This window comes from Chaetura pelagica, unplaced genomic scaffold (genome assembly GCF_000747805.2).
Source record: "Chaetura pelagica isolate M959 unplaced genomic scaffold, ChaPel_1.0 scaffold37, whole genome shotgun sequence".
Lineage (NCBI taxonomy): Eukaryota > Metazoa > Chordata > Aves > Apodiformes > Apodidae > Chaetura > Chaetura pelagica.
Genome location: NW_009954567.1, coordinates 4,421,879 through 4,434,031, shown reverse-complemented (window position 1 = coordinate 4,434,031; position 12,153 = coordinate 4,421,879). Strand labels below are relative to the sequence as shown.

Below are 12,153 nucleotides of genomic sequence, written 5' to 3'. Positions count from 1 at the left end.
TGCTGAAATTAAGGTCTGAATAAGGGCTACCTGGCTGTGTCAGTAATAATATCTACTTTTAATGTAGTGCTTTTCATTCTATCTCCAAAAGCATTTAGGAAGAAGGAAAATACTTTTCTCGCTTTGTGGAACAGGGAGTTGAGCTGACATGCATAGAGTCATCCTGCAAATGGATTAATGACTGAAATACTTCTGGAGTGCTGTATCCATAAATTCAAATCTGGTTCAGCTGATTGTTTGGAATTAAAATGTCCGAGTGGTGTTCAGTGAATTTGTCGGAGTCTAGTGCCACAAAGAAGCCTGAGTACACAAAAAGAATCCTATTGGATGGAAATTGTTAAATACTCTTACTTGTGCATCTGCTAGCCTGGCAATGAAATACATGTTTTAATTATTACTTGCCCATGTGTGTTAAAATATAGATGGGATACTTGTGTAGGCATATCAGAAATTAAATTCGGCATGCAAGCTTTGGAACACAAACCAGAATTCTGGATTAAAATTGCCTTGAAGTACACATGTTTTGAAATTCCAGACTGTTATCCAGATCTGATTTTTTGCTTCTGTCTTTATTGGAATGGATTAAATCTTTCCTTCTAAATGCAGCTGAATTTTTTGCTTTTGAGAACAATGAACCAAGTTTCACAAAGTCAGCATGGCTATTGATTTAAACATTTGAATTTAATTAGATGCAAAATAAGCAGTCACAAGTAGAATTGTCACAGTCTGACATTTGCAATGATGAATTGACAATGTAAATCACACATGAAACATAAGAAAGTAAATTACACTAATTTTTCAGAGAAAAATGAGAAAGTAAATTAAATATAGTCAGGCAGGATTATCAGAAGAACACTTCATACTGTGTCTGAAAGTAATGAGTTTTAGGTTTTCACTTTGAAATCTGTACTGTATTGAAGTTTGGATTCAAGCTTCATTTAGATGTGAATTTGATTTAGTGTTGATTGTTAGCACCTTAATGGATATGAAATTTGTAATTAGATTTTTCAAGAATGTTTGTGATGTTTCTTCTGTTCTCTCCCTGTTCTATTTGATATTCTAAACCATATATTTGTGTGTATCTTAATCTGGAAATTCTATCAGCTGAGTGGCAATACAGGAAGTATTTTATTCAGACATATAAGTCCATAAATATTTAAACTGTTTGCATTTCTTCAACAAAAAAAAAAGCTAATCAGAAAAGTAAGATAGTTCTACATTGGCTGCAGGTATCATTTTACAAGTGACAAAAAACAAGCTCAACAATTTGCTTGAGTTTTCATCACCCACCAAAAATAGAACAAGATAGCTTAGACCTAATTGTCAAAAATTAGATGAAAACTGCAGAAATAATTAGTACTAATTCCTCATAATTTTAGACTATTCTAACATGCAGTGGAATTTTAAAAAAACATACCTTGCTTCTACCAGTAATGAAGCTAAATAAACTATATTAATAATCTTTCAAGAATGGCACCAGTTGATTTTAAACTTAGAAAATAATTTAGCATTATTTAATAAAATCTTGTACTCTTAAACTGCTACTGCAGCTGCTAGTGAATAAATATATATATATAATATAAATAAATATAGTATAAATAAATCCATTTGTATATGTAGTTCAATGTAAGAAACATGAATCTTAGGATAATGTTTTAGTTTTTTCCTGTTGATGTGTGTAGAAAAGAGCTTAGCTGCTAGATATTATTTTCCTCAGAGAAACAATAAACTTTGTGGGGGTGGAGGTGCCTGATAATTTTCATTTACTCACACTTTACTTTTTTTCTCTTTGTGCCAAGGTTCAGCCATAGGATCTATAAAAGGATTATCTGTAGGATATGATTTCAAGCAGCAGTTAAATAAAATTAAGTATTAATTATTATGATAAAAGTGTTTTTAGTATATGAGTGTCTTTCAAATTTTAAAACATACTTAAAAATAGAAAATATCTGTAAGCAGGTTGCAAACGTGCACAGATTTCAAAGTAATACAATAAAGATTATCACGTAAGTCATTTACTGCAAAAAACGAAGAAATTCTGATTCTTTTCTGCACAGACAGCTGAATCCAAGAGCAACTGAAGCAACTATGATTTCCAGTGTTCAACCAACTTTGGATCATGCCCACATTATGAATTTCAAGCCTTAGATAGTTTTAACAATGAATCTCCAATACCAACGAAACTGGCTTAAATTAGTAAATTTGCAAAACTGAATCAGAAAATGTGATAGGAAAAAAGATTATTTGAAAACCTGTGTTAGTTTAACACTGACAATGTAGGGAAGTAGTAGTATACGCTAAATCGTATATGAAATATCAGCCACACTACTAAAAAGCCCAAAGAAAATATTTTAGTACATGGCTCAATTAGTACTTAATACAGATGCACTGTTTTAGCAAGTGTTACAGGAGCAGAGTGCACATAGTCTGAGCTGAGAAAGTTTAGTTCTAAGTAAAGGAGACAAAAAACATAGCTGCGGTTTCATATTTCAAAATTAATAATATCCTTTTACCATGTAATTTTGAGTCAGATAATGACGCTAATACTACAGCTTATCTGAAGACAATTTTTGCAGCAACACTCAAATATAATATGCCCAATATTAACACTAATCAAGAAAAAAGCAACTATGAAATATCATTTGCTCGGCAGGTGTGAAAAGCACATTCTTGTAGTCTACAATTTGATGCTTCCCAAATTTTTTGGCAGAATATTCTTAGGACTCTGAAATTGCTCCAGAGTATTTCACAGCTGTCTATATATTTATCTCTCCAGATCAGTTCTTAGTAGTCTCTGTTCAAATTTGCATATCCCTGTGTGTATGGGGCCTGGTTGCAATTTAGGCTTTTATTCTGATCAACTTGCTTCTGCCTTCTTTCCTAGGAAGTGTGTAGAGAGCTCTGGTGCCTCAGCAAAAGTAACCGCTGTGTTACCAACAGCATTCCAGCAGCTGAAGGTACTCTTTGCCAAACAGGGAGCATTGAAAAGGGGGTGAGTACAAACAATTTCATGTTTGAATAAACAATTTATTGTTGAAAGACTATGGGAAGAAAGAACTAGAAAATTTAAGTACTTATGAGCAGCTATAAAATTTCAGAGAGTTATTATTTCAGAATACATTTGCATCCTAATGGAATTGTCCTACAAAATAATTTCACAATTATTTTACATATGTGATTTATTAATACTATAAAATTCTGTAGCCTGGATAAAAATAATAAATCCAAGCCTATTACAAACTCTTCTTGTAATTTTTGTAAAAACTCTTTAGCTGAATCCTTATTAAATTTTAAAGCACTCTTCCATAAAGGACTGTTTCAGCTCTAGGTCTAGTGTGGACTTTGAAAATGTGTTACCTTTGTTATTTTTTTAGAAATAAAGAAATCTTTATTCCTTCAGATATAAGCTGAATCATACAAGCATATAGAAAATTTTTGCCTTAATAAAAGGGTATTCTAAATGCCCACTTATCCCAGTGACGTTTCTGTTTTGATTTTGAATTATTCTTTTTGTATTGAGTTATACTGTTTAGCTTCAAAGGACTATGCTGTGCAGTCTGATAAACTCTTCTACCTAATAGAGAGACAGAGGTTAGTGTTGCAGTAGATCAAATCTAGTGCTACTGTATCAGTCTGAACTTGTGACTTTTTATTTTAAAATTAGGTCCATATATCAGTAGTTCCATACAAATCTCTGGAATTTAGTCTTAGATTAAGAACACCAAGAGAGTGTTTCTCAGTTATGAGGCAAATTCTATGGAGATTTTAAAGAGGAGATAAAAATATTTTAATTATTTATTGACAGGACACGTACTGTGAAAAAAAAGTTAATTCCATATGGCTCTTTTCAGGATAATATATTTTATGCAGGTTTGTACAAAGTGAAGAGAGTTTATTATGTGAAACAGTTTTTGGTATCTGTTCCATATTTACTGCTCCAGACTGGATTTTTTCCTAATGACAGCTACTGACACCTTTTCTCATACTGGCTTTTGCTATGCTAGCTGGGCTAGCTTTAGTAAAGATTACGCTGCATTTTGTCTTGCAATACAATGTTTAAACAAAATGAATGGAAGCTTTTGGGCAGCTGTCAGAGTTTATTAATGATTGTTGACGGCTTCATTCAGGGCCCATGATCTAGCATCATTCTGATGGCTTTTCCACACTGAGTTTGGAAATATTGCTAAATCATGTAAGTTCATTGAAGGGGTAATTTAGAAAAAAACAGAATGCTTAGAGTTAGCCAATGAAAATAGAGAGATGTTTGCATTGTACAAGAAGTGTTAACCTTTATTAGAGTAATAGAAAAAGTTAGAAGCTCTACTCTTAAATCAACAGTCTAGGTTTATTTTGGAACCACCTGTCAATGACAAGGAGCAATGTACCTCAATTTATATTTTTAAACCATGGACTATAATGAACAAGTTGAGATGCTTTAAGACACTGTTGCTGAGTCCAGTTGCCATAGACTTTTATGAGTTTACTCTCTAGAAAACATCTTTTTCCAGTCATCAACATCTCGTTCCATCTTTAGATTTTAGAGGAAAATGAGAGAATCTGTACTATTTTACAAAAGTAGTAGTTCATGCCTGTAAATAACAGATTATTGCGTCTGTAAACTGCAGCTTTAAAGGTTGCTGGAAATGAATAATCCCTGATAGCAAAAAAAAAAACAAGAAAGCACAGCTCTTTCCAAATACGTAGTTCTCTTTACCACACACTGTTCCAATGACTCACCACACAAACGGTAAAGAATTTATTCCTGACATCTAACCTAAATCTACCCTCTTCCAGTTGAAAACCATTACCCCTTGTCCTGTCATTACCCACTCGGGTAAAAAGCCAGTTCCTGTACTTGTGTGGCAACTTTAAGAGAATGATGAAAGGAGATAGTTGTCTTCAGTTGTTAAGATCATTATCTCATAATTTATCACTATAATGAGAATGAAACCGTAAGATTTTAATCCCTCCTATGTAATTCACAGAAATACTTCATTCTCCATAATAATTCTCCATTAGAGGCATTGAATAACACTGTGCTATGTGGATATAATAGGTAAAAATGTGAGTTCACTGTATGACTACAGTATGTGTTATGCAGACATTTGTGATAGCCTGAAGTAAAGAAAAGCTGTTATGGATGGCTATTTATTGGTATAAACTTCCAATTTGTAAATTTAGAACTACAAGAAGGATAAATCTTCCTTTCCTCAGTATAACTCCATGAAAACTTGTGTCTTTCTTTTTTTTTCCCCTGAAGGAAAGGTGTGGTGGTTTGACCCCATCCAGCATCTAGGCCCCCACCCAGTCACTCGCTTACTGTCCCCACAGGGATGCAGGAAAGAATACAAAGAGCAAAAAAGAGAAAAACTCATGGGTTGAGATAGGCAGCTTATTATGTTAAAGGAAAAGAAAGAAAAAGCAAACAAGATCAAAGGCAATCACTTGCTGCCTCTCACCAGCTGACGGTTGCCCAGCCAGTTTCTAAGCAGTGACTACTTTTCAAAGACCCCCAACCCCAGTTTTACTCCAGAGTGTGATTTTATAGGGTGTGGGATGTCCCTTTGGTCAGTTTGAGTCAGCTATTCCTGTTGTGTCCCTTCACAACCTTTTGCCCACCCCTAGCCTACTCTCTTGAGTGACCTAAAAAGCCTTGATGGTATGCAAGCAACATCTGAAACATTGGTGCATGATCCACACTGCTTGCAAACAAAATGCAGCACCAAATGGGCTGCTATGAGGTAAACTCTGTCCCAGACAGACCTAGTAGAAAAGGCAACACTGGACTTGAGATTTAAAATAATCTGCTTTATTTTTTTCTGTAGACAGAGTAAGGCTTGATTTTTGTTCTCTAACTGATAGAGAATGAGGCTTATAGAGAGAAATGTGCTGGTTTATAACAGCTGTGTTTTTAAAGAAGTAGAGCACATACAGACAAAAAAGAGGTCACAGAGGATAAAAATGTTTTGGGAGAAGAAATAAGAATGAATGTTGCTAGAAAAATAAAGCTACAGGTTTCACTTATTAGTGTGGAACTAACAAGGAAATAATTTAAAAAGGAAATACTAAGTGGTAGCATGTGTTCATGTCCAGAACTGTTTTATATTGGTGCATTTGCTGATTTTAAGCTACACATTTTAGTATTATTATGTCATTTTAAAGTACCTTCTTGAGGGCTACGCACTCACTCTGACATGATTAGCAGTCTAGAAGTACCTTTCATTCAAAACAAAATTTCTAATGAAAAAATAAGGATTTTTATTTATTTTCTTTAACTGTTCTGTCCAATCCTTGTTCATATAGGACTCCTGTTATTATTTTTTTTTCTGAGTAATGACTGAAGGTTAAATTCTCTTTTAGTTGCTTTCATAAAAATCTAGAGTAATTCAGGTAATTGTGAGCGACTGTATTTACTTATTTATGTATGTCTCACATTATTGGTACTGAAGCTTTCGGTGAGCCCCATGACTCAGGATAAGAGAAAATTTGGCTGTGCTATAGTTGTAAGTATAAAGTCAACACTGCATCTTCCAGTAGTGATTGTGGGTGGACAGGAATATATCTGTCTGCCCAGGTCTTCTGTGCATGTCTCAGTGCTTTTCCTCAAATTCATGTAGCTGATTTTGGACAGAGAAGTTGTCTAGGTTTCTCTATGGAAATACTGTGTCTATTACAGGAATTCAAGTGAGGGAAAGGGTTATCTGACTGAGGTACTCTGGATTCTCAGTGATGCAGCAGATGTCAGGGTGTTGATAAAACTGTATGCCCCAGGATTGTTTCTGAGTTGTTTATAAAAGACTTCTGACTAAGGAGATGATAAATTTATTTTAACATTAGCCATTTGTGCGAATTGCTTGTCATTTTGTATATCCGATGTAAGTGAAAATATTGCAAAGTGTAACATGAACGAAGTTCTCAAGTTGTATATTCAGTCTGTCCCTGCAGTCGTGGCCAGTCACTATCAAACAGTGATTTTCTGTACCATGCCTGATGCTTTGACACTACTTTTGTTATGTCTGTAGGGTTAGTATAAATGAAGTACTGCAACAAATTCTTCATCCATTGGTAACCTCATCCAGAGTTTCTTTTGTACAATGTAAGGGATTACTTTCTTAAAAATACTATCAAGGGGAATTTTTCATTTTGCGTAATGAAGTGCTTGCATGAATCCTGAGTGGAGAGTGTTTTACTAAACTAATCTTAGAAATGAATCTTACTATTTAAAAGAATGTAAGCAACTTGCAGTTCCTTTAATGTGAAACACCAAGGAAGATGTAAGAAGAAAAAAAAAATCGTTATTTTAAGCTTGCTTTAACTTCTGGTGTGTGTTAGGGCCCTATAATTCTGGACTTAGTGAAGACAATTAACAAATCACACACACCCTCGCTGGTGTCTAAACATGGCTAGAAAAAGTAAAATATTAGTCTTGTTATCTATACAGAGAATGCTAATGCCTATAATTGGTCATTGTCTGACCCTTATATTTTTCTGTCTCGATAACTCTGTCAGCCTGGAAGCTAATTTTGTGGTTTTTTTGTGGAATCTTTCAGTGGTGTTATCAGGGAGAGTGCGTACCTTTTGGCACTTGGCCCCAGAGCATAGATGGGGGTTGGGGTCCGTGGTCAATATGGGGAGAGTGCAGCAGGACCTGCGGGGGAGGAGTCTCCTCGTCTATAAGACACTGTGACAGTCCAGCGTAAGTAGCTAAAGTAAGCCAGAGCCAACAAAAAGACACATTTGGAAATTATTCAAAACTGTGGTTTCACATGTTATCTGCAAAAATGTTTTGCTAGTTTGCCAACATTTGTCTTCAAAACAGCAGACAGAAACACTTAAAAAGGAGTAGTTTGCTAGACATACTTTTAACATTTTAAATGTATCTTACTGTAGAGATAGCTGGATTTATATTTAGCAGTAACCAGAATGGTTTTCTTTCTTCAACTTGCTGTTCACGCAGAATATATTTAAATTATGCCTTAGATTTCTTTCTTAAGATATATTACTTCTAATGCTTGTCTAGGATGTAAAATAACTACTCCCAGCTACTTATTAAAAAACAACACAGTATTTCCAAGCTTTTGCATGCAACTGCTTACATATAAACCATAATTAGTAATACTGAGTTGCATATGATACATTTATATGCTGTCATATCCAACACTTCTCACTGACTCTTAAAACAATTCAGCAACTTTCTCCTTGCCACTACTCCCTTTTGGTCCATCTGCTCTCTCTCAAGAGGGGCCAGCTTCTTCACCACAGCTTGATCTGTTGTGTGTATCTGTACTGGTCCTGTCATCTGTCTGCTTTCCCATGCCCTGAGCACTGTTCCAGAGAAGGTTGGTCAGGTAAGTGCTCCTTTCTCTCTGTCACTAGCACTTCTCAGATGAGGAATGCTTACTTACTTCCTTTGCTGTTATTTGCTGAATGCATCACTGCTTTTTTCTGTTGTCACTTGCTCTGTTCTGGTTACCTTGTCACAGCTAGAGATCCCTGCAGAAGGATAGCTTTATTACTCCTTACTGTTTTGTCATGTCCTATGATTGCTATTTCCATCACCATCATTAGTTTTCAAGACCTTATTATGGTCTGAAAAACCTTTACAAGACCTTATTAAGACCTGTTTCTTGAAAACATTAAGCATTTGTGCTTCTTTCATGAAAATCCATTCTGTGGTGCTTGTCAATCCTTTCTTATCTTCTCCTATTTGTACACTAAGGTCCTTGTTGCTTGTACCTACATTTTGCAAACCAGGCTGTTCATCAGCTTTCCACTCTGCTCAGCAAGACAGATACTGTAATGTCACATTACTGTTGCTTAAGGTGGTCTGTTCACCTCCTAGCGTTATCAATGATTATCAAATCTGGCAAATAGCACTACTTGCTGAATGGATCCAAAAGCAGAAACTATCCATCTGAATTGATAACGTCAGACTGTGTTACTGAGAAAACAAGAAATTAATTCTTTATTTAACAGCATTATGTAAAAATGCTAGTGAAATATTTGTTTGGAGCATCATTTCCTAAGGTTTTTTAACTCTTCTATCACCATGTATATGGATTGGCATGTTGAAAGGTGATTAAATTTTAAATGTTTAACAGTGCAGCTAGCAAATGCATTTGCAGGGGTGGGGATATGTCTCCATTAGGACACAAATTCCTTTTGGTTCAAGCATTGCCTGGTTAAATAAGTCTAATGGAAAAAATAATATTGATTTTCTTTTTAGTTACTTGTAAATTATTTTATTTCTTCATTATAAAACAGGCAGAAAGTGTTTTTCCTTTTGGTTTTCAAGTTATGAGCCAAAGAGTTGATGTCACATTAATCTTCCATTTAACTTAATGTTAATTCATTATTTGACCTCTGTGGAAGATAGATAAGGCTCTTGAGCAGTTTGGACATTTAAGAGCCAATGTCTTATTCACACTAATAGAAACCTGCTTACTCTAGAGTTTCCTCAGATTTAATACTGCTTAATTCAAATCAGGATCAGATCCTTGAACTAGCAAATACAGTCTTTGCTGGCTCCAGTATTTAGCAGGCAGTGTTTCTTAAATTTTTTACGTTTTCAAGTGTAATATGAGAAGATAAAAAAACCCCAAACCTATCATGTAGGTTGTTTACACATTCCTTATTCTAGTTTTACAAGGCAAGCAAGTAATTAAAACACTGCTGATGTACTATGTTCAAAGTACAATTAAACTCTATTGCTTGGGATCTATACAAACCAGACTAAACTATATAAGTGACAATTTCCAAGTACCCAGTATTGTTTTGTATCTGCTCTAATTCAAGTCAACACTACATTTCTTATTAAGAACTTTAAAGGCTCACCTTAAAAATTCCATGTACTTCTATTTTTATTTATATAATATATATATATATTTAATACTGCTTAATTCAAATCAGGATCAGATCCTTGAACTAGCAAATACAGTCTTTGCTGGCTCCAGTATTTAGCAGGCAGTGTTTCTTAAATTTTTTACGTTTTCAAGTGTAATATGAGAAGATAAAAAAACCCCAAACCTATCATGTAGGTTGTTTACACATTCCTTATTCTAGTTTTACAAGGCAAGCAAGTAATTAAAACACTGCTGATGTACTATGTTCAAAGTACAATTAAACTCTATTGCTTGGGATCTATACAAACCAGACTAAACTATATAAGTGACAATTTCCAAGTACCCAGTATTGTTTTGTATCTGCTCTAATTCAAGTCAACACTACATTTCTTATTAAGAACTTTAAAGGCTCACCTTAAAAATTCCATGTACTTCTATTTTTATTTATATAATATATATATATATTTTTGGACTTGTATTTGTACTAATAATGCCTTAGTATATCTCTTGAACTTGTATTTGTACTAATACATATACTAACACATAAAACATGTTTTTCCAGGCCTTCAGGTGGAGGCAAATACTGTCTTGGAGAAAGGAAGCGGTATCGCTCTTGTAATACTGATGTAAGTAAATTTTGTTCCAATGTAGAAGTATAATCAGCTTATCTTGTTTACATTTCAGCAGCAATGGATACATTTTTTCCCAGTTCGGAGAAGCTGTGAATTCTGCATTTTTTGGTAGATAGTCTTGTAGGGCATTCTATATTGCAGGCACCCTATGTGTTTTATTAAGTGTTAGGATACCTCTCTCAATGGGATGCCCAACAGACTAGAGTAAGTTCAGCTTAAACATCTAACTTGAACAATGAGCATTCCACATCAGAGCAAAAGTTTGTCTAGCCCAGTGTCTTGTCTTTCAGCAGTGGCCAATAACAGGTGTTTAGGGAAAAATTATTAACTTTTGGAAGCCAAGGCATGACTTTTCTGTGCGTATACAGCACTAGTTTCCAGAATTTGTGTGTCTACATTTTTCTTTAGCTCTACATCATATCTCTACCCCATTAACTGCCACAAATGGAAGGAAGTATCCTCCATTAATCCTTTTGGAAACCCTCCTATTTATATCTTTATAACTTTCCATGCTAATGTGTAACACAGTCCTCTGACACATTCAGTGAAAATTTATTTCTTTTGTTGTGTTTAAAACCTGCTGTCTTGCTATCAGGTACCCACTGTTGTTGTATTACAAGAGTGATTGTACAGTTTTCACAGAATCATCAAGTTGGAAAAGACCTTCAAGATCATCAAGTCCAACAGGCAGCCCTACAACCCCTAACCACTAAGCCATCTCCTGAAACACCACATCTACCCATTTTTTTAACACCTCCAGGGATGGTGCCTCCACCACCTCCCTGGGCAGACGTGCCAAGGCCTCACCACTCTTTTTGAGAAGAAATTTTTCCTTATATCTAATCCGAACCTCCCCTGATGCCATTTGACCCCATTTCCTATTGTCCTATCGCTAGTCACCAGGGAGAAGAGGCCAACACTCGCCTCACCACAACCTCCTCTCAGGTGGCCGTAGAGAGCAATGAGGTCTCCTCTCAGCCTCCTCTTCTCCAGGCTGAACAGTCCCAGATCCCTCAGCCTCTCTTCATAGGGCTAGTTCTCAAGACTAGCTTAGTTGCCCTTCTCTGCACCCTCTCCACCACCTCAATATCCTTTCTACACTCTGGTGCCCAAATCTCACAGTGCTCAAGGTGCAGCCTCACCAAGGTGAAGCAGAGGGGCAGGATCACCTCCCTGGTCCTGCTGGTCACACTGTTCCTGATGCAGGCCAGGGTGGTGTTGGCCTTGTTGGCCACCTGGGCACACTGCTGGCTCATGTTCAGCTGGCTGTCCACCAGCACTCCCAGGCCCTTCTCTGCTGGGCAGATCTCCAGCCACTCCTCCCCAAGGCTGTAGCACTGCCAGAGGTTGTTTTGGCCAAAGCACAGGACCTGACATTTGGCCTTGTTTTGTGTTAGAGCTGAGCACATCAAATAATGAACTACCTCTGAGGGGGTTGGGCAGAGTATAAATGTATAAAATCAAATTAAGATCTTAAATTACAAGTTCCAGCAAGTTAAAAATTGACCCAGAAAAAAGTACACAACAATAAAGAATTTCACCAGTAAGTTTCCAAGGAGCAGCATTACAGATACAAACAGGACAGGCTTTTACATTATTTTAGATAAATTTAATCTTAAACTTCTTAAATCAAGAAAATTCATAACAGTGGGAGAGTCCATAGCCAAATATGTTGTTTC

General features: G+C 35.7%; 1 protein-coding gene across 2 annotated transcripts in view; it reads left to right on the top strand.

Annotated features, from left to right (window-relative positions):
- Positions 1 to 12,153, top strand: part of ADAMTS6 (ADAM metallopeptidase with thrombospondin type 1 motif, 6) — a 134,316-nt gene that overhangs the window by 78,422 nt on the left and 43,741 nt on the right. For both annotated transcript variants that reach the window (XM_010005365.1, XM_010005364.1), the window contains exons 11-13: positions 2,885 to 2,992; positions 7,551 to 7,696; positions 10,405 to 10,468. In XM_010005365.1, the coding sequence (XP_010003667.1) occupies positions 2,885 to 2,992; positions 7,551 to 7,696; positions 10,405 to 10,468 (318 nt within the window). The remainder of the gene's footprint in view (positions 1 to 2,884; positions 2,993 to 7,550; positions 7,697 to 10,404; positions 10,469 to 12,153) is intronic.